Raw genomic sequence first — 21,981 nt, forward strand, 5'->3', positions numbered from 1 at the left:
AAAAAAAAAAAAAAAAAAAAAAAAAAAAAAAAAAAACTGCCTGACTCTGTGCATGTGAAAATGTGACCTATATACATCCTCTGCGTGAAACACTCTCCCCTTGATCTGTGCACCTACGCATGCGTTGTAGTTTTCAAATGAGGGGCTACACCTTCCTCCCTCTGTGTGCTTACGAGTAGACACGCTTGGGGGTGCGAATGTCATGTGGATGGTCTCCCCATTTGGGGGGAAACCTCTTCTTCATTTTTTTTTTTTTTTTTGCAGTAGCTGTGCAGTGTGTGCACGCTGCAGGGAAGGAAATAAAAAAAAAAAAAAAAAAAAAAAAAGCGCAGGAGAAGAAGATCCGTCGAAAAGTTACAAAACGCGCCACAACGTAATGCACGCGCAGGGCGATACAACGAACATAAAGTTGTTTTAACTTAGCAGTGAGACTGCCTTTTTTTTTTTTCTTTTTTTTTTTTTTACACCCTCTTCGAGCTCATGTTAACAGTACACTCTGGGGCATACACTACAAGCCTGTATTCCCCCGCGTGCAATGTGCCATTTTTTTTTTTTTTTTTCCCTTTTTGTCCTATTTGTTTAGCTGTTCATATGTTTAATCGATCTTGTGCATACGTTTCCGTTTATCCTACCTTGCCCAGACGGCCATCACACGCTGGTGAAATTAACCCTGTCTCTGAGAAGCGTCTTCCGATTTCCGTCCGCCCCTCTCCCTCCCCCTGTGCACTCTACGTGTTTTTCCTACCAACTTAGTCGCATAAGATGAGCGCGTCAAGTGACCAAGTCGCCCAAAGGGATGGCCGCACCAGACTGAAACGGTACAATTGGCACATGGCAAATGGTGATTGGCAACCGCTTGGGAAATTACCCCATGGGGAGTTAGCCCTCCCCCCTCGTAACGTGGCAGAGTGCCACCCATTTGGTGAGTCCTTCCCTCGCCCCTTCTCTGCAGCGCCCCGGCCGGAAAGCCCACTCACCCGAACGACCCCATGCACTGTCCAGTATGAAAACGCCTACGGATGAGAGCCCACCCAGTCGTCACACCCTGCGTGTGTGCAAGTGTGTCGGAAGCTCACCCACAACCACTGTTCCTTTCTGCTCTTTCCCTCCCTCGGCAGCTCTACCATGAGACAACCGAAAGGTTATTCAAAAGCAGCGTTAGAAATTTGAACCATCGTAATAAAAGGTCCATGTTTGATGCGGTTAGGGATGAAAGCAAAGGTACTCAATGATTTACCATTTTGGAGTTAGCATGTCCGCTGAGCAGACTCACGTGGTTGCGATGATAAGGGAGTTGCACCGAGGGGCTTCCCCATTTGAGTCAAGCGTGTATCCCACCACACATATTCAGTTGCATCTTAAGATACTTTCCCCCCGCTTCTTCTTTTTTTTTTTTTTTTTTTTTTTTTTTGTGACCCGCCCTATCCTCAACGGTAGACTTGAACAGAAACGGCTCGACGGACAAGTGGGAAAATAAAAAAATAATTGCACCCCCCCCTGGAGAGATCAAGCAGATTCTGCAGCAGGAGCCATTTCATATGAGTAGCAAAAGGAGTGGACGGAGGATTCACCCCGAGGTTGCAAGTGGAAATATCTTCTACAACGAGAGGTGGGTACATGCACACAGGAGGGGATTCACCTTGTTATCATTCCCCGTCTAAGCAGCTTCAAAAGTAATGTACTTATTCGAATGGGACAATTTTTTTTTTTTTTTCCCCCCCCCACACAGTAGTAACGTGGACCAAAAAAAGAGGTCTCCAGGGAAAATGCAGTCGATACGTTAAGGAGTGAATACCACTGCGCTTCTTCTTTTTTTTTTTTTTTTTTTTTTTCCCTTATTGGGGTGTCCAAGAGGGACTACCCTTTTGTGTAATTCTCACTAACCCTCCTTTGCCCCCGTCCATGTCGCACCAACTATGGAAATCGCAGCTCGAAGAAGACGAGCAGCTACAGCCTGCATAACAACCCCTGCAGGTGGGGAGTCGACGTCCTTAGGTATCCTTTACCCACACCCAAGAGGAATGTCAGGCACGTGGGTAATTTATCGGTACGCAGAGGTAGAGACCACGTCTCGAGTGGCACTTTTAATGAAGCAGCATTACCTCTTACGTTACTCTCGCTGGTCCTCCCGCTTTGTCTCCCCTGCAGACCTGCCTTGTGCCGAACAAAAGCTCCGACGCGTTCGTCCGTAAGAAGAGCCCGAGCCATTACGTCACCCAATTGGAGGTGAGCCAAAATTTCACCACCGGGAAAAAAGGGACCCCCACGACAACATTACTGTCGCCCCCCCTTAACACAGACCCTTTACATCAAAACCCAACGCCGCTTTTTTAACAGAAATCGCTCTGCCCAAAGGAAAGCGCCTCCATCCAGGGTTCCAGCCGAAAGATCATTCATTCTCATGAGTCTAAGTTAGAGGTGGGTTCACGTCTTTTCCCCCCTCGACTTTCTTTAACTGGTTGTAACTTGTTGTAACTTGTTGTAACTTTTTTCACTTTCTTTGCGCCATTCCCACCTTCCTCGTGACTTTCCAGATAAACTGCATACCAAAGGACTTCGAACGGAGGGAGACAAAACAGACTTTCACCTCTCGCCAGGACAACTTAAACGTTAAAATGGAAACAGTTGTGCACCTATCTTATTACCACTGAGCCAGCCCAAGGTGTGCACACGTCCGGCACTCCCCCACCCCACCCCTGTAGGCTGACCTCACCCCCATGGAGCACGTCGGAAGGAGGCCCTTCCACATAAACACCACCTGCAGGAATAAGCAATCCTCCGTTGCCTTCAACAGTATAAAATGAATTAGCGGCGGACACACCTGACAGGAGACCTCTGAACCGTGTACACCTCCACACGCATCACGCGCACGCACACGAATCACATACGCACAGTTGAACCTCCAACGTGGACCCCCTTTTTTGCAGGCGCCAGAGAACCGTCTCCGTTTAGGCCAGGAAAACGAATCGGGTACATCTCCGCCAAGAGGGAGCATTCAGTTTTCTTGTGTTGACTTGCGCGTTCCCCGGGGGGAGAAGCGGTGGGCAAGAAGCGGCGGAGGATACTACCAATCACTGTGACATGCCAACCGCTTCTTCTCCCTGGGATGTCTTTCGTAGTCCTGCCTTCCCCTCCAGACGCGAATAGAAGTGGTCAGCCATTCACCCATTCCTTTTACTTCTTTAATTTGCCATTTCAATTGTAAAAAAAAAAAAAAAAAAAAAAAAAAAAATCTGCACTTTTTGGCCAATTTTTTTTTTTCTTTTACTTATTGTGCACGTCTCTCTTGGAGGAACTGACACCCGTGGCAACGTCCCTGCCGTTGCTTCGTTTTGTGCCATTCTTCACAACGCACGCGAGCAGTTTTTACTCTAACCAGAAACTTTCACTTGTGACTTTGCCCTTGTGGGCGTCATTTTTTTTTTTTTTAAAAAATATCGTGCGAGACGGGGAGAGTTGCTCGAAGTTGCTTTGACTTCGAATCAAAGTGGTTCCCTCAGATGGGGGAACGGGTAGACAGGCTCTGCACTTCGTGCCGCGCCGCATCGCCACTTCGTGCTGCGCCGCCTCTCCACTTAGCGGCGTGGAAAGAGGACCCGCCAAATGGGCTTGCACACCCTGCAGCACCTACTTTGGCGTGGAGACAATTTCACCGGTTCCTCATGTGAGGGGTGAAAAACAGAGTGGCGCTTGCCAAATACAGGAATGGCAAAGTGCCTCCTACATAGAAGACTCATCTCAACACATTTACATGAATCAAATTCTTCTCGAGTGGGTTCATCAGGATAAAGCTTAGTAACCAAGTCTGGGTAGGTTGGAAGAGTTGAATTCGAGTAAGAATTTCTTTTCTTCGTGTAAACACTGTCCATTGCCACCTGTTCATGTTGATACAATTCTTCCGTCGAGTCATATTCATAGTCTTGTGTGGGACAAGTGGCTGGGTAAGCATGTGAATCATCATATGAGGTTAACTGTGGAGGAACAATCTTGTGATTAATGAAAGCAGAGAATGAACAGAAGGGAGGTACGGAGGCATTACTACAAGGTCCTTCAATATCATCGACCCAAAAGCCAGGACAAGCGATAAGAGTAGCCAAGCACTGAGGAAAACAAACAGACATGGTCTCTGCTACCTTCAACCCAAGGGGCATCCAGCAGATAGGAAAAATGGAGGCACAGTACATCCCTAGGTAAGCCATGGCACATAACCTATATTGTGCATCTGAAGTTTTCCCGACCTTTGAAGCATACTTAGCAGGAAAGCTCGAAATGATTCCATTCATAGTAGAATCTGTAATATCAGCTGTTACAAACTCGGCAGCTGTTATTGGGTAGAGGATGGAACCGAGACAATTTTTTCCTGTTACCATGGGGAGACAAGGAAGAGGTCTGTTGATCCATACAGGTGGAGGTATTAAAGGAGGTACAATGTCAACTACTGAGCTAGCTACTGATTGAATGAGTCCTTTCACCATTGTTAGACTTTGTATTAACATGTTAGCTAACCCGGGTTCTTTAATAGATGCAGGAGATTCTATATCTTCCAGCGAGTCCTTCATCCACTTGCTCAAATTGCTTCCATAAGCCGATCGAATCGCTCCTCCAGGGTATTCAATATTGTTGGTGGTCCATCCACTTCCCTTCATCACACCGTCACGTGCTACACCGTCACGTCCTGCACCGTCACGTCCTGCACCGCTTCTCCCCCCGCGATCACAATGTGGGTGAGACTTCCTACTGTTCTTTCTCCCCCGCTTCCCTTCCCCTGCTTTCTCGTTACTCCTCCTCTGAGCAAGTACCTCCTGCATGAAGACGCTGTACCCATCCACGTCAAAGTGGCTCAGTGCAGACTCGTATAAAGTTAGGAAGGTGTCTCTGTTCACGCGGGCCAGTTTACGCAACCCCTGTGGAGTCTGTCCCCACCTTCGCTTCAACTTTGGCGTCCCCTCCAGGCGACCTCCATCTTGAGCAGCCTTCTCGACTTCCTCTTCCTCCTTTGCTAAAAGGTCGTACAGCTCGTTGGGGTTCGCGAAATTTGTGAGGACCTCCGAGTCGACGCCCGGGAGGACCTCCCCCTGTTCAGCCTCATCCGTAGCGGCGTGGTTAGCCTCATCCTTAGCGGCGTCCCTAGCGACATCACCAATCGCGTCGTTAGAAGCTCCTGCCCACCCCACCAGGCACAGAAGGGCCGCAAACCAAATGGCGCACTTCATAGGGAGGAAACGGAAGGGCTGTAACGATGGCGATGCTGATCAAAGGAGGACAAGACGCAATTACACCTCTTTGGTCAATTGCACTTTGCCCTGAGGAGATTAGCCACTTGAGAGATCAAGACAAACACATTGTGTACTGTTTGTAATTGATTACTGTTCCAACGTTACAACGTTACAATGTTACAATGTTGCATTTTTTTTTTTTTTTTTTTTTTTCAATTGCAGCAGCTAGTCGTTGCACAACGCGGTCAGCTAGCTAATCTACACCGCGTGATTTTTGGCTGTCCATTTTTTTTTTTTTTTTTTTTTTTAAAGAGTCCACTGCGTATTGCTCGTTACACATTCCACAGTTGTTCCCCCTCGGTCTTGTTCGGCCATTTCGAACGTAACGACTGTGTGGACGACACAACACTTTGAGGAGGGACTCTGCCTACAGACTGTGTCACACAACGCAATTAACACTTACACACACACAAAAAAAAAAAAAAAAAAAGGGAAAGGCAACGCAAGGCAAGGAAATGCATTGCACTGGGATGAATGATATGTGTTAATATAAAGCAGGTGTCGCGGGTGTGAGTCGTGTAGGTGCACACACATGTGCAGGACTAGACCCCTCTTTTGCTCGCCACAAAATGGAAGCCTTATTTAAGCACCCCATTGATGGGCGGCAAAAGGGACGGCATTTCCCCCATTGGGTAAGAATAAACAATATATATATATATAACGGTCCTTTGGTCGCTCCGCTTAAAATGAGCAGGAGGGTACTCTTCCCTCTGTCTGCTTCGTTTCTGCCTCGTTTCTGCTTCGCTGCTCCGCTGCTCCGCCGTTTGTCCTTTTTTTTTTTTCTCCCCACCCTCAATCGTACGGTTGGGGGGCGCACTTATTATAGCCAACGTCATTTTCCTTCCAAATTCCGAAGGTCAGCAACTTTTTGTTTTCGTTGCTGAGGGCTGGGAAGACAAGCGACACGCAGTAGAAGGACCAGACACACAACCAGGGGCTCAGGCGTCCGCTGCGGGGGAAACAACACATGGAACGGGCGCCATGTATCGCGTACACGGTGGTGCAGTGCGCATATCGTGGTGTACCACGCACAACGTGGTGCAGATCACACAACGTGGTGGTGGTGGTGTGGTGGGGGGGGCTCGCCTTACCAAACTTGAATGCACCCGTATCTCCTTCTGAGGTTGAAGAACCTCGTGCTCATCCATATCTTCGCATACACGGCCTTAGACATGGTGCCTTCGGTTCTTCTTTTGAGGGTCCTTGTGGAGGCGGTACAAAGTTGGAGGTTACTTCCTTCCTCTAACGATGATGATGGTGCAGGGTGAGTGTAAAAATGGGGGGAGGGGCCTGGGGCTGACTGGGCAATGCGCCCACGGGGGTGTGCTCACTCGTGCGCCTCTCTTCACGCGAGAGCAGTGCTTCTCCCCCCTCTGGTGTATCTCTTTGAAGGCTCGCTAATGAGGGCGACCCTTCTTTCCCCTTTTTCACCTCCGTCACACTGTTGCACAATCGTGTTGCCGCTACAAGTCGAGCCTCTCTCTCACCTGGTGAAGTTAAACGGACTTGGTAAATATATATATATATATATATACTCCTTTTATGCAGGTGACACTCTGGGCCTCTTCCGCAGAATAATTTACACTCATAAAAAAAAAAAAAAATGTTTCAGTTTTTCTTCTTTCACCTTTTCATTTCATCCATTGTATCCATTTTTTTTTTTCCTTTTTTTTTTTTTTTTTTTTTTTTTGCGGCGCTCAGTGGCGGGCCGGCCATTTTATTATGTGGTATGCAAAGCACTCGGCGGTGGCGCCACGGAAATGGGAAAAAAAAAAAAAGAGAGAATAAAGAAAAACGCATAAAAAAATATAGAGGCTAAAATAAAGAGGAAAAAAATAAAGTGAAAGACCACCAACAGAGAATCACCAACAGAACAAGCAAAATGAAGAATAACATGAGCAAGTTACGGGTGACTCCACAAAGATAATAATTATGGGACCACGCGACCAAGTTTACCGCATACATATATAGCGCGTTCAACTGAGCCCACGTCCCCAAAAAGCAACACGCGAAATCTCTTAACGCGTATAGGAGTGTCACATGTGACCAACTTTCATTACCGCGTGGGGGTAGAAATATCATTTGTGAGTTCTCCTCCCAGGGGATTGTAAACCCCCGTTCGCTTTTCCTTAGCGTCGCGTCATCCCCCCAACTACTCTGTGCTGTTCAGCGGCAGGGGGGAGATACGCACGCCAATACTGCTTTCCTCCTACCTGCTTCTACCCGCTTCTCCTCCCCTGTGAAAACATGGCTGGTGGTGGGTCCGCGGGCGCCGCTCATCCCGTGGAGGGGGAACAACGTGGGGGGGACGACGGGCTTCTTGTCCTGCAGGAGGTGACTCCCCAGGCGGTAGGAGAGCAACGCATAAATGTGGACCTGAAGGAAAGGGACAGACGCAAAAGGGCAAACAATAAAATATTGAAAAGATTAAAAAAAAACATTCGAGAGAAAAAAGAACTCGAGAAAAACAGAATCAACTACCTACCAGTGGATCCAAAAGAGCTTCCGCAAAATTTACCAAATACAAAAAAAATAAAAAATAAAAAAATGAAATTAAAATTAAGCAGGGATGTTCGACTAGCCATCCTGTCGTCTAAAAAGTTGCTCGCGAATAAAAAGTTCAAGCGGGTCGAGGAGGGATTCATTCGGGTGGTGCCAGCACAGGATGATTTGAGAAGAGGGGGGGACCCGACCAACGAAGAGGACAAATCTGTTACCCTCAAAAAGGGAAAAGAGGTCCAGCCCTCTACTGACGATTTAGCAGGAGCACGCTCCTTACTAACGCAAAAAGAACTGTACGCCCGAGCGGACGTAGGAACTAAGAAGAAAGTGATGGACTTAAGACTAAACTTGGGGCCCTACCAATGCAGGTACTCACGAAATGGAAAGTACCTCTTGTCGACAGGAGAAAAGGGACACATCACCCTCATGGATACACACAATTTAGAACCCATGTGCGAATTTCAAGTGGATGAGTCTATCAGATGCAGCACCATCCTGCACAACCACAAACTTTTTGCAGTGGCACAAAAGAAATATATATACCTGTACGACAACACAGGGATTGAGATTAACTGCATTAAAGACATTCTTTACTCCTACCAAATGGAATTCCTTCCGTTTCATTTTTTATTAACATCCATTGGTGAGTTTGGTGAGTTGGTATATCAGGACATATCAGTAGGCAGCATCATTACCAGGAAGAAAACGAAAAGAGGTCCATGTAAAATAATGAAACAAAATAAACAAGACGCAACCATATACCTTGGTCATACAAATGGCCATGTAACTGTGTGGACCCCCAATATCGATAAACCTGTATGTGATATATATTGTCACGCCACTCCTATTTCTACCTTAACAGTTCATAAAAATTACCTCATCACTTCTTCTGTTGATTGTACATACAAACTGTGGGACATGAGGAAATTAGAATTCATTGAATCTAAGCGATCGCATAATGTTATTAATGAAATGGAAGTGAGTGACACAGGGGTCGTTGCAATAGCCATGAATAGTCACTTTAGAACTTACAAAGATTTTTTCACCAACCCACAACTCTACCTAACACATAACACATATGGAGATAAAATAAACTCCTTATCATTTCAACCCTTTGAAGATATATGTTGTGTCGGGGCAAGATACTCCATTAAGTCTCTTCTAGTTCCTGGTGCTGGATTAGCCAATATCGACACGTATGTGAACAACCCATATGAAACGAAGAAACAGGTGCGAGAAAATGAAATCAGATCCCTACTCGATAAGCTGCCTCCAGACACTATCACATTTGTGAAGAACCAACTGGGAAGGATCAACCCCTTTGCTTCAAACGCGAGACAGGGAAAGGCAGCAAACAGCCAGTCGTTTAGTGCAAATGAGGCGGTAGCGTCAGTAGCGGCAGCGGCAGCGGCAGCAAGAAGAAAAGGAAGAAATGGTAAAGGCGCGCTCCATTCATCAACGACCCTTAAACACCAGACGGGAGACTCGTCGGAGGACGAAACGTCAGACGGGGCCACCGGGGGGGGACGTACACGTGCACGTAGCGGACCACTCAAGCAGAGGACGACAACAACAAACCCTGCAGGGCAGAAGAAGAAGAAGAAGAAGAAAAAAAAAAAAAACAGGAAAAAAAAAAAATAATAAATCCTTTTCTACATTCGAACGTGCCCCAGTATTTGCGTAAAAGCGCCAAAGATAGAGCGGCCGAGCGCGTGATAGGGAGGGTGTTAAAATAAAAAAGGGAAGAGAAGGGAAGTTATAGGAGCATGACGGGGGAGGGTCAACAAAGCCCCCCTTCTTGTTACATTGACTGACCAGACGGGGGAAGGAGAGGAGACGCCGCTTCTTCTACCATTTGGTCGCATGCCATTTTTTCAGCGGCTACATTAGACCCCCCTCTCCGAAAATCATTTGAAACCGAAACGGGCGCGTGTGATGCAGCCCCCGTGTCGTTCGCTTCCATTTACCTCATTTGCCTCACCTCATTTGCTTCAATTTGCTTTGCTGTGTTTGTTTGTTTTATTTATTTATTTAATTTTTTTTTTTTTCAATTTGTGGTAAAACTCCTTTTTTAAAACGTTTCCCATTTTTTTAACAAAGTCAGCAGCCGCGTCGCTCTTCGCGAACGAGCAAGTTTTTTCCGCGCCAAAAAAAAAAAAAAAAAAAAAAAAAAAAAAAAAAAATACATCCACGCTGGTACATAAAAAAAAGTATACCAAAATTGCCCCTCGCCCGTTTATGTTGCTAATAAAGCGCAGTGCCAACTGGTCAGCGGAGAGGACAATTTGATCGCGTCGCCCCAAACGGAGGAGCCACATACCGATCATGAATAAAATCCTTGTTCCTTTTTTATTCCCATATTTTTTGCCGCTGCGTTTTTTCCACCACGATGGGGGGAGAAAGAACATCATCGGTTTATTATTGTACGATATAGAAGAAAGGACTTTTCATCTTTGCCTACCCCCACGCGGAACGTGTTGGCGAAAGGGTGAATGTACGGCCGAGGGAAGGCAAACCAGCTTCTCCTCCTTAGGCGTTCCTCCGCCCCCTCAACTTGCAAACGACCTCGATCGACCTAAACATAGGGCACCCGCATAGGGACATGCAAAAAGCATATGTGATATATACTGGCGTAGCGCGGGGTGAAATATACTACCTGCCGACCCCCTCCCCCTTCTCGCACATCCATTTGGGGGCGGCAACAAACAAACCCTAGCCTGACGTCCATTACCCATTCACAGAAGGCAAAATGACAACCGCACACAGACCCACATGGTACAATGCCATCGGAGGGGAAAACCAGGGTAAGACCAACGCCGCGCGGCGGCACATCATCAGCATGGCTGCATAGTCGCATGATCGCGTAGCCGCATAGTCGCGTGGCCGCCTCGCAAATTTTCTCTTTACCCCCTACAGGTGGCAACCGCAAGGTGAGCCAAACCGCCAAGGTCTGCAGCAGGGACCTGCCAGGGCACACCAAAATGAAGACCAGAGACCTGAGCGACTATGTGGAGGACAAGGAAGTGATAAAAAACAACCTCATTCAGCTCGAAGGAGGAACTACCGACAAGGATAACAGCCATAGGTTGTTAGCCATTGAAAATATAAAAAAACTCACCAACCATGATTACACCAACCCTTTTCCCGAGGACGAGGATGATGAAGTGGAGGAGGAGTGGAAGTCACGCAGGAGGAAAGAGGGAAAAAAGGCCAAACGGAAAAATTCAGCGTCGCGCCGCGCAAAGGGAGACTCGCAAGATGGAAGTCAACAGGGTAGTCAGTCAGGTGACGACATTTCAGATGACCCTTCAGAAGACCAGTCAAATGAGTCTTCAGAGGACAGGTCGGATGATTCCTCTGATGACGAATCGGAGGACGAGGAGGAAAAGGAACTCCTGAGGGAACTCGAAAACCTAAAGCGAGAAAAAATGGAGAAGGAGAGACAGGAGAAGCAGGAGCAGGAACTTCTACAAAGCAGAAAGAATAATGTGCTCACCAACAACCCGCTCATAAACCTGGAGGACAATAGTGACAATGAGGAGGGCGAAGGGATGAGCAGGAAGAGAAAGTGGACCGAGGAGGCCATCTTCCGAAATACCTGCGAGAAGAAGGAGAAAAAAATAACCTTCATCAACGACACCGTGCGCACGGCCTTCCATAAAAAGTTTCTCTTTAAGTACATTCACTAAAAAGAGGTCTGCCCGTGTGCGCGCTGTTTACGTGTGTTGCTCAACGGGGCCACAACTCCACTTTGAGTTCGAGATTTACACACACGGGAGAGTCGTCGCGCTAAATGCTTGATCCACTCTCCCCAAACATGTCGCCCTATTTTTTGTGCATGCCGTTTGTGGACATGTTGATTTGTCAAATTATATTTTTTGTTAAGCAGTCAGCTAGCCAAACTGATAAGTTTTTTTAAAAAAAAAAAAAAAAATGTGCAAAAGAATATTGCCTGGTCAGGCGATTTTTACAATTTAGGGTAAATGATTTGAGAAAATGATCCGTAAAATTATTGCCGGTCAGGCGATTTCAAAAGGTTGAGGTAAACGATTTGATAGCGGGCGGCAGCAGCAGTGGTGACGTTCCGACCGTGTTATAAAAAGTAACTGCTACACAGCGACACTTCGCCTCTTCACCGCTACCGTGACGATACCGTCACGACATCGTAATGCTACCGCTACACCCTACTTCTTCCCCGAGGAAGACACGTTGAACTTGAAGAAGATGATGTCGCCGTCCTCGACGACGTAGTCCTTGCCCTTCTGCAAATACTTGCCGTTGGCCTTGACCTCGCTCTCCGACTTGAACTCCACCAAATCGGTGTACTTATAAACTTCCGCGCAAATGAAGCCCTTTTCAAAATCGGTGTGAATGACCCCCGCGGCCTGCGGAGCCTTCGTCCCCTTCCGTATGGTCCAACACTTAACTTCATCAGGGCCACAAGTAAAAAAATGAATCAAATTAATTTCGTAGTACCCAGTCTTCACTATCTTATTCAGCATACTTTGCTTAATATTGTTTTCTTTAAAATAATTTTGTTTCTCTTCTTCGCTCATGGACAGCAACTTCAATTCCATGTCAGCACAGTAGGGAATGATCGTCCCCTTGTTCTTCTCCTGTACCCAATTGTAAATTTTGGCCAAGTGTTTATTCTTTTGTCGAATAAAATCTGTTTCACTCATATTCACCAAATAAACCACTGGTTTGGCAGTCAGGAAATTAAACTCATTAATTACTTCCACTTCTGAACTCTTCCAATTGCCATCCTTAATCCATTTATGTTCCTTTAGAAAACTCAACACTGTTGTTAATACGTCATGTTCGTTTTGTTTTATTTTGTCCTTCTTGTTTCGATTTAACACTTTAGTCACTTCTTCCAAATTTTTCTCACAGTGATTTATATCCTTGTAAATCAATTCCGAGTTTATAATGTCCATATCTCTCACGGGATTTATGTTCCCTTCTGTGTGTATAATGTCTTCGTTTTCAAATGCACGTACTACGTGATATATGCCATCCACTGCTGCTATATTTGAAAGGAAGTTGTTTCCAAGGCCTTCTCCCAGGTGTGCATTTTTCACAAGCCCTGCAATGTCGAAGATGGACAGGTATGCATGCACGTTGCTCTTCGGCTTGAAGTGACTCACTAGCCAATCGAAGCGCTCATCCTCCACCGTCACTTTGGCTTCGTGCGGGTCGATGGTACAGAAGGGGTAGTTCTCGGCGGGGATGTTCAACTTGGTCAGCACGTTGAATGTGGTCGATTTTCCTGCGCGCGGAAGGGAAAGCGGTAAAATGGAGTGTGCCACATGTAACATATTTAAGGAGAAGCGCAACAGTGGGAGGTAGAACCACAAACGTGTGAATCGCTACAGCAGGCGGAACGAAGCGACGCGTTTACGCACACTTTTTTCTACTGATCAAAGTCCCTTACCAACATTGGGCAACCCGACTAATCCCATTTTGAGCGTATTCTTGGGCCTACACAAAAGAGGGACAAATCACGTATGCACTTGTTAGGGGGGCGACAGGGTAGTGGTGGTGGTGGTCACTCGATGGACTCATCAAAAGGGCCACGCTGCCACGCGGAGACAACGTGAGGGGTTCACCAAACGCACTTGCGTGCCACGTATGTACGCATGGTTCACTTCCGCATCAGCAAAAATTCCCAACTTAGAATTACCTTCCGAGCAGGACCTTCTGCTCCTCCTCCTTCTTCTTTGGTGCCATGTTCAATTCAAAAAAAAAAAAAAAACGTTACAAAATTTAGCCAAAATAGGTAAAACGGCACTTCTACCACCACCTGTGGACCGTTACTCGATTCGGAATTGTCGACTCAGCTCGTCTTGGGTGACCCCTCTTCGCGCTTGGTATAGAAAAGTGCGTCCCTTCAAACAAGGAGACAGGAATGCGTATGTAGCCACAGCAGTGGTTGCTTCACCCTGCAGCATAAGCGCCTAAGGATAGATCACTTTGTTGGGGAAAAAACACAAGGCGCAGTTGAGAAAAACCACTACTAGCGTTGCTACAAGTACGAACGTTTACCCAAGCACAAGAGTATATACATATATATATATAATGGCGCTACGCTGCGTATTCGCAAATGTTCAGAGCGATTCTTCATACATAGAAAAAAATTTGGAAGGCCATCGATTAAAATTTGAATCAGGATCCCTGGGGGAACGAGGCGAACCAAAAAAAAAAGAAACAGAAAAAAAAAAGAAAAGAAACTTCTCGCTTGAACGTAATATATAGTATTAAACCCTAACTGCGTAATATGTTTTTTTTTTTTGCATGTACAAAAGATGGGGTCATAAATAAATTGGCACTCATTCTTGTTTTTTCTCCTTTGCTGCAGGAACGCCCATGTTGTTTTAAGAGGCTTCCCTTTTTTTTTTCTATGCTTCTTCGCCACGCCGAACGAAGCGGCACCTATCTTTCAATCGACCAACTCTTGAAGGGGGGGCAGTGGCATAAAAAAAAAAAATATATACATACGAACAAAACAACGCGTTGCTGATTGAACATGTTTGCAAATTGGGTTTACTCCATTTTTGTGGAAACGCGTTGTAACCGCTAACCCCATAGAGGAGAAAAAGGAAAAAAAAAAAAAGGGAAAAAGAAGCCAAGTTGTGTACAAAGGGGATGATATAAATACATCCTCAGTCTTCCTATCGCGTATCCTCTACTACGATGGGAGGTTTTTATTTCCGACGGGAAGGGTAAAAAAGGACCCTTCCTTTTTTTTTTTTTTTTTTTTTTTTTTTTTTTTTTCTCTGTTCCCATTTTGGCTACCTGTGGTGTGAAGGGGCCAGGTGTATAAGCCAACCCAGAGGAATAGAAGCAGACCGTTATGATATGTATAGACCGTTTGTAGAGTTGAACAGACGGGGGAAGTATTTACATTCCTGTTTGGGAGAGCAAAAGCAAGGACAACGTGAATGAATCATTTTGTCCAATCTCGCCCAAGTGTACCACTTCGTGTTTACCACGCAAATGTGCAATTTGTTTTTTTGCTGACCTGTTCAGGCAAATCATTGGGTGAAAAAAAAATGATGCCGTCTATCCGAGCATGTGTGTATATGTAATCGCGCACGTATCTCATTACATTCCCTCACACACAAATGGGTAAACAAATGGGTAAACAAATCGTTAAAGACACACCCAAATGAATACCCAACAAAACAGGAGCTATAATGTTTCACCTACTCATTTATACACAAGAACACCCCAGCCATGTTAACAGCCTTCTGACCCTGTTCGAAAATGTGTATGATCGACATGGAAATAAAATATCGAAGCATACAGAACAAAACCCTGAGGGAGAGAAAAAGGATGACACGAACGATAACAAGGACATTTTGAACAAAGTGAGTGACGAAAGGGTACCCATCAAGCAGAAACTGCCTCAAGACGGGGGAGGGGGCCCGAAGGTGCAGCATTATACGTCCTCCTTTTTGCAGCTATACATAAATGACCAAAAGAATTTCGATTTGTACTTAATAGAAGACGACGAGGAGGATGACGAAGGGGGAGGCGGAGAAACACCCGTAGCAGCATCGGGGAAGACGGTTGAAACCCCGTCCGATGTCCCTACCCAGAAGAAGGAAAACTGCGCAGCGGAAAATGAAGACATAGGAAGGAATCAAACGAGTACAAAAAAGGGGGGAGACAAAAGGGAAAGAGGAAGTTCAGTGAAAAGGCCAAAGGAAGCAATGAACCAGAAGGATACTCTACCTCATGACGATGATAAAGGAAGGAGAGTGAACTTACCCCTGCATCGGTCACACATGCTATTCATTCTGTCCCTACCAACACACGTCCCTTTCGACCACCTCTACCACTTGATCAATGCTTACACCGACTTCATCGAGCACATAAAGGTCTTTCACCTGCACGGTAATATGTCCTTCTTGCATGAGGAGGAAGAATGTCCCACGGGGGGGGGAGAAGATAAAGTGGTTAGCCATGAGGAGGAGTCTAGACCGAGTTCCTGCCCCAATCGCATGAACGAAGCTAAACGTCGTGTGGGCACCGCCGAAGACCCCCCCATTGGTGAAAGCTCACAAGGAAGGGAAGCAGACGAATGCAGCGGATGTAATGAACAAAATCAACGTGGAGAGTGTGCAAGTACATTTGAAGTGGAACGAGAAGCCATGTACCAAAGCATGCTCAGCGTGGTAAAGAGGAGATTAAAAAAAAAAAAAAAAATTAAAAGTTACTCTGTTCTTATCTGTTTCAAAACACAAATTTACGCTGACATGTTCTACAGTGAGTACCAGTGTACAAGTTTGAATCACTTGGTGGAGGGTCGTCAGGGAGAGTGGCGTGACTTGGTCGACACAGCGGGAGGGGAGAAGGACTATCCTGATTGGTATATCTACTGCGCGTTCGTCAGTCTAGTGTACTACATTGTGGATGGGGAAGTGGATGGCCAAGTGGATGAGCCGCTTCTGCGAAGCGAGGGGGAAAACGCTACGCAGCAGGAGAGGAACGGCTCGAGCGAGACACACACACACGGAAGAACGCATGACGTCCCTCCCAGCAACAATAACCCATTCGATATAAATCACTTTAAGACTTTTCACAAGAGCATCATCACAGATGGAAACACATGCACATCCTTTTGTCCGCTCTGCATGGACTTGTTATGTGAGGAGGTGTGCTTTACTCTGACCAGGAACAAAAATTGGCACGCCCGAAAAAGGGGAAAGGCGAGCAAGCTGTGCGAATATGTGAATTTGTCCTGTAACGTCTGCTCGTTAATTTTTCTTTACGACTCCGTGTCGAGGTTGGCGGGCGGTCAAGGGGTCATAGACACGCCGATGGAGACACCCCATGATGTGGCGCACTCGGTAGAAGATGGCATTGACCCCCCAACTGAACAGAACGGAACGAGCGACGAACTAGTGTCTCCCGCGAGAGACGCCCCAAGCAGGCTAGGACATATACTAGGGACCCTCAAGTGCAGGGACTGTAACAATGTGGACGATATATGGCTTTGCCTTACGTGCGCAAATATTGGATGTGGGAGGTACCAGAAGAGCCACGCGAAATTTCATAGCACCTTGTATAATCACCACTACTGCCTCAACCTCAGGACAAAGCAAGTGTGGAATTACATGCGAGAGGCTTTTATTGAGGAGAGGGTGGAGGATGATCAGAGTGAGTTGGCGCTTGCCTGGCGTGGAGGCAGTGGTCCGACGGGCGGTGGGTTCGGCTGTAACACTTTCCATGCGTGTGTTGATGAGCCCCCCGCAGGGAGGGGTGACTTTCTGTACGACGACGCGTGCGATGCGTACGATATGCATGGCGTGCATGACGCGTACGACGCGTACGACAGCAACATATACAACAAAATATACGACATTTTCACGGACGACGCGTATATTAGTGATGGGCTGAAGAACGAACTGCTCTACAGCCTGTACTCCCTGCTGTCGCACGAGTCAAACGTTTATAACAGCAGCCTCGTGGAACTCCAGTGCAGCTACATGAATAGACTCGACATGGAGAATAAGAGCATAAAAAGTATTCGTGATACGGCTAGCCAAATTAAAAACCAAAACAGGAAAATGGAAACCTTCCTCCAAAGGGTAGAGTCCTCCATTAAGGTAAAGAATAATGAGAGGGCCCAACTGCAGCAGAAGATCAACTTCCTTAGGGACCTCAACAAAAACATGCTTTCGCAGAGGTGCGCAAAAATGCGTGCGGGTAGAGCAGCCAAACAGACCACACAAGGCGGCGCCATGCATGACAACGATGGTGACGGTGACGACGGCGACGACGACGACGATAACGACTCCAGGAAGATAAAGCGGCTGGACGAGACCATCCGCGCGCTCCAGCAGCAGGTGGATGACCTCATGCGCGCGTTATAGCGGGGATCGAGTCGTCCTCGTGGAGAAAGCCTCACCATGCAGTGACAGTACACCCTGTTATGGGGCAAAGTGGTTGAGTCGTCTTGTACAAAAGTGGCCAGCAAAAATGACGCACAAAAATGGCGCACAAAAATGACGTAAAAACTAAAACAAAAAAAAAAAAAAAAAAAAAAAAAAAAAGTCCTAAACCCGCACGCGCGGGAGAAGATTAAAAAAACGACAGAAATAGGTCACAAAAGACATGAAGGAAGACACGAGTCACAAAAAAGGATAAATTCTGGGCCGACGCGCCGCCTCCACACTTCTACACCCTAGAACATGTCATATAGCAGACGGTAGAGCTTCTTCAGCGTGACAGATTCCTTTACGAAATTGTTGAAGAAGTGATTCTTCATAGTTTCATCCAAGGTGAACTTGTTAGTACCGTTCGTCGCTGCATTTTTTTGAGTAACGCCAGCAGTCCCCTGTTTCATGCCACCTGAACCCATCTTGGAGGATGACACAGATGTATATGGACAAGCAGAATTACCATCTGCTGCCTCATCAGCATCGCAATATTGAAGGAACTCCGACTGAGTACCCACCTTGGAGGAAGTGGCACCACCCCACATGTTGCTTCCCACAACATCGTTGTTAGTTGGGTCGACAGTGGGTTCCTCGTCCTTCTTCTTCATCCCCTTGTACTCTGTGTGCACACGCACGTTGTTTATCTTGTCCTCCGCTGCGTTAATATTTTTTTCAATTGTCTGAAGTAGCTCTCCTTGTCCTTGTATATTATTATACACTATATTACCAGTGTTCTTTAATTCAACAGAAAAATTTAATAAGTTGGACACAATATTTTGTGCTAGGTCCACTCGTTGGTTTCCTTCTGTTTCTCCTGTTCCTGTTCCTGCTCCTTCTCCTTTACTGAGAGTAACAGCAATGTTCTTCAATTCATCTGACTTACCTAGTAGAACGTTTATTATTTTTTTGTTTAGCTCCACTTGCATCATTTCCTTTTGTAACACGTCCTCCTCTAGCATGAGTATTTGTAGAATCACCTGCACGTAGTCCTTCTGCTTCTTGGTCAGCTCATTGGAGTTCAGCATGTCGTACAGAATCATCTTTATTTGCTCCATTTTAGCTGAGTTTTTCTTGTCGCCGTCCTGGTCATCAGTGGGCGGGGCGTCATCTCCCGGCTGTTCTCCATCGCTTCCGCCCGCGTCGCCGCCTCCACCGTTTGGCTCTCCCCCATTTTGCGGGTTGTCTCCCCCGGAGGTGCCGTCGCCGTCCTCATCCTCCGGCTCGTCTTCCTGCGGCTCTTCGTCGTGGTCCTCACCCGTGGCGCCTCCGCTGCCGCTACTGCTGCCGCTACTACCGCTACTGCTGCCCGCCTTGTTCGCGTGGGCCGTGGCGGCGGTACACTTTGGCGCGGTCTCCTGCAAACTCAAAAAGGATTGCGACGGTGTCGCCATGTCTTCACCAGTCACGCTGTTCACGCCGCTCACACCGCTCACACCGCTAACACCGCTCACACTTTTGAGCCCCTTGAACTTTTCGTAGCTGGCATACGATTCACTCAAGAAAGACAAAAAGCTATTGAAGTTTTCCTTCTGCCTGTCCAAGTGTTCTTTAATACTTTTTAATATATGAATCATCAATATTTTTTGTTTTTTCTGCTCATACAAGGAGGATTTGTTTTCTTCGTTCGTTCCCTTTTCACATGTACTTTTGCTCTTCCCCTGTGAACTGTTGTTGTGGCTCTCGATCTCCTTGAGCGCGTTTACCACATTGGGGTTGTTGTTGTTCCCTTGTGCCGCGTTCCCCTGCTTCATTTCATTGTACTGCTGTTCTTCTAACTCCGCCGCTTCCTTATCCACTGCGTCCATATCGGCTGCCTCCTTCACAGCTGCTTCCTCCGCGGCCGCCTCTTCCATCGCTGCCTCTTCATTCACCAGGTCTTCTCCCGAGTCCATCTCATCCACGTCCTCCTCTAACGTGTTACTCGCCACAACATTGCCTTTCTGGTTGCTGTTGTTCCCCTTTTTCGCACTTGCCATGGGGCAGACTGCGTTATTTCCCTGGGCAACTTTCACTCCCCCCCCTTGCCCATGCTGTTCTGCCTGCACATTCGCACCGCTCTTCTTTAGGCGGTACGCACTGTTGGCGGGTGCCAACAGGACACCTACGTTCATAAAGAAAAATAAACAAAGGAACATGTCCCGCTTCATTTTTGTTATACAAATATTAGAGAGACGGAATTTTTTTTTTTTTCGTTTGATAAAAAAACTGGGCAGCTCAGTTTTGGATCCCCCGTGTGCAGCAACGGGTAGTTCGCTACGCGCGCATTTGGCATATGTGTGGTGTTGCCTTGGCGGCAGTGTCCTTTTTTTTTGTGTATGTGTCTGCCTTGGTGTCTGTGCGTGGGTTAATTACAAACTCATGCACACACATTTATATACGTTTATTTTATATGCATTTTTTTTTTTCTTTTCTTTGTTTTTTTTTTTTTTTACGTATATATATGAAAGTGCATACTTGGGCACGCCGCCTCATGCGTTGTCTAACGTGCTGTCCAGCGTGCTGCGCGTGTCTGCGTTCCGTTCGCACGTGGCGCGCCCCCGTGCTGTCCCGCGGCGACTTCGCCATTGAAGAACGAAATCGCGGGAAGAGTAGGAAGTGTGGAACAGAGTTAGACGAAGCAGAACTTGCGCAACAGACCGAAGGGCGATGCGTGCGCAGACAATACAACACTTTAACCTGCCATGTGGTATGCGTCATTTTCTGCCGTCTGGTATTTTTGCCCGTTTTTTTTTTTTTTTGCGAAAAAAAGTAGGCACTTGCCTGCACTGTGCAGAAATGCACAAACAACACTCTTGCTTGTATTTGCGAGAAAAAAAAAGTTGACCCAGCTAGGGCGGGAAGACGCATTAAAACAAAGGAAAATATATTGGTTCAAAAAGAAACACAGTGATAAACGTTTTTATGTATCACGGGGAAGCGCGGCGCGTCGACTACACTCCCCGGATGCAGGTGTGTCTGGCCCGCCGCGCGCCCTGCCATTGGCTAGGTGGTGTGTGCAATTTGGGGAGACGCAAAAAAAAAAAAAAAAAAAAAAAAAAAATTGGCAACACAAATTGGGGCGCCGCGCAGCTGTGTGATGTGTCGTCGCTGCACGCGGAAGGGTTTGCCACCCCACCGATCAGTTGTCGCCGTCTTGCCGCTTCTCACACTGGTGCTGCTCATCCCGCCGCTGCTCGCCTTCCCCCTCAGTCGCGTAGACGGGGAACTTGAGGATGGCGGCGATCCCCGTGAGGGCGTTGAGCTGCTCGCCCGTGGTGTGGTTGTCCGGGAAGATAAAGACACGGCCGCCGGTGCCCTTCACGTCGCGAACCATGGCCACGTACTCCTTCCTAGTGACCACGTCACAGTTGCGAAAGGTCCGGTCAGTAATGAGCAAAGATTCAATGGCATGCAACGAAGCAGCATATCTCACATCCGCATCTCCATAGCAAATCTTCTCTTCACTCTTATCAAATAGTTTGTAAAATTTATTTAACACATCCATGTGAGAAACGACTTTCATATTTAACACTTGCTTTTTTATTTGTTCATTATTTAAAATTTCGTTCACAGAATTTCTGTTAATGCTAGAGGTCTTGACGATAAGAAATTTTGTCTTCATGCTGAGCACGTCTTTATCGTTTTTCTGTTCAGATTTTTCATATACAAATTGAAGAAAGTCATTTTTAAAAAAACCAGGTCCACCCAAAACGATACATTGCATTTTTTCCACATCCACATTTTTGAGCAGCTGGAGTAGGAGCTGCTTAAAAAATGCACACAAAGATTTTGTATATAAAGAGTTGTTATTCTTTTCCCTTTTCTTTTTAATCACTTTACTTAGGGTGAATATATGCTTACACAAATTCTCTGTGAGGAGATACATTTGAGCTTCTCCACAGCTCAGCAACAGAATAGCTACTTTCGAATTCATCTTAACATTTGTACATTCTTCTAGCTTTTCCCTATACACACTGTCCCAATTTTTTTTTTTTATTTTTATCTTTTCATTCAGTCCTATTTCAAACGTGTGGTACTGTCCCATTTTCACATACTCGTTGCTTTTAACATTTTTGCCTGACAACCTCAGACTGTTGTTGGCTGCATCGAAATCTACTTTCGTTATCTTAAGGGTCAACTTCATTTTTCTTATTTCCGTGGCGTAGGTGTTGTTTCCAATGTCCTTGTGTACCTTCCTCGACGTGACCGTCTCCACTTCGTCGTTGATGCTGATCAGGTTGTACAGGTGCCATAGGTCGTCCTCCTCCTCCGCCACC

General features: G+C 46.5%; 8 protein-coding genes across 8 annotated transcripts; 3 read left to right on the top strand and 5 right to left on the bottom strand.

Annotated features, from left to right (window-relative positions):
- Positions 1 to 762: 762 nt before the first annotated feature.
- Positions 763 to 2,804, top strand: AK88_02462 (uncharacterized protein; the record flags this gene model as incomplete). Its single annotated transcript, XM_012480087.1, has 9 exons — positions 763 to 818; positions 953 to 1,001; positions 1,119 to 1,221; positions 1,438 to 1,609; positions 1,930 to 2,047; positions 2,149 to 2,226; positions 2,338 to 2,418; positions 2,535 to 2,609; positions 2,703 to 2,804. 9 exons carry the CDS (start codon positions 763 to 765, stop codon positions 2,802 to 2,804), a joined length of 834 nt encoding a protein of 277 aa, XP_012335510.1.
- Positions 2,805 to 3,575: 771 nt separating this feature from the next.
- Positions 3,576 to 5,213, bottom strand: AK88_02463 (uncharacterized protein; the record flags this gene model as incomplete). The annotated part of the gene is made up of 1 exon (XM_012480088.1): positions 3,576 to 5,213. The coding sequence occupies one exon, from the start codon at positions 5,211 to 5,213 to the stop codon at positions 3,576 to 3,578; it is 1,638 nt and encodes a 545-aa protein (XP_012335511.1).
- Positions 5,214 to 6,068: 855 nt separating this feature from the next.
- On the bottom strand, positions 6,069 to 6,450 carry AK88_02464 (uncharacterized protein; the record flags this gene model as incomplete). The annotated part of the gene is made up of 2 exons (XM_012480089.1): positions 6,069 to 6,156; positions 6,368 to 6,450. The coding sequence occupies 2 exons, from the start codon at positions 6,448 to 6,450 to the stop codon at positions 6,069 to 6,071; spliced, it is 171 nt and encodes a 56-aa protein (XP_012335512.1).
- A 1,073-nt stretch (positions 6,451 to 7,523) lies between these two features.
- On the top strand, positions 7,524 to 11,467 carry AK88_02465 (uncharacterized protein; the record flags this gene model as incomplete). The annotated part of the gene is made up of 3 exons (XM_012480090.1): positions 7,524 to 9,306; positions 10,520 to 10,582; positions 10,695 to 11,467. The coding sequence occupies 3 exons, from the start codon at positions 7,524 to 7,526 to the stop codon at positions 11,465 to 11,467; spliced, it is 2,619 nt and encodes an 872-aa protein (XP_012335513.1).
- Positions 11,468 to 11,962: 495 nt separating this feature from the next.
- Positions 11,963 to 13,508, bottom strand: AK88_02466 (GTP-binding protein YchF; the record flags this gene model as incomplete). The annotated part of the gene is made up of 3 exons (XM_012480091.1): positions 11,963 to 13,047; positions 13,213 to 13,259; positions 13,462 to 13,508. 3 exons carry the CDS (start codon positions 13,506 to 13,508, stop codon positions 11,963 to 11,965), a joined length of 1,179 nt encoding a protein of 392 aa, XP_012335514.1.
- A 1,466-nt stretch (positions 13,509 to 14,974) lies between these two features.
- Positions 14,975 to 17,659, top strand: AK88_02467 (uncharacterized protein; the record flags this gene model as incomplete). The annotated part of the gene is made up of 1 exon (XM_012480092.1): positions 14,975 to 17,659. One exon carries the CDS (start codon positions 14,975 to 14,977, stop codon positions 17,657 to 17,659), a length of 2,685 nt encoding a protein of 894 aa, XP_012335515.1.
- A 311-nt stretch (positions 17,660 to 17,970) lies between these two features.
- Positions 17,971 to 19,872, bottom strand: AK88_02468 (uncharacterized protein; the record flags this gene model as incomplete). The annotated part of the gene is made up of 1 exon (XM_012480093.1): positions 17,971 to 19,872. The coding sequence occupies one exon, from the start codon at positions 19,870 to 19,872 to the stop codon at positions 17,971 to 17,973; it is 1,902 nt and encodes a 633-aa protein (XP_012335516.1).
- A 971-nt stretch (positions 19,873 to 20,843) lies between these two features.
- Positions 20,844 to 21,848, bottom strand: AK88_02469 (mRNA surveillance protein pelota; the record flags this gene model as incomplete). The annotated part of the gene is made up of 1 exon (XM_012480094.1): positions 20,844 to 21,848. The coding sequence occupies one exon, from the start codon at positions 21,846 to 21,848 to the stop codon at positions 20,844 to 20,846; it is 1,005 nt and encodes a 334-aa protein (XP_012335517.1).
- Positions 21,849 to 21,981: the final 133 nt, after the last annotated feature.

Source organism: Plasmodium fragile (genome assembly GCF_000956335.1).
Source record: "Plasmodium fragile strain nilgiri unplaced genomic scaffold supercont1.24, whole genome shotgun sequence".
Classification (NCBI taxonomy): Eukaryota; Apicomplexa; class Aconoidasida; order Haemosporida; family Plasmodiidae; genus Plasmodium; species Plasmodium fragile.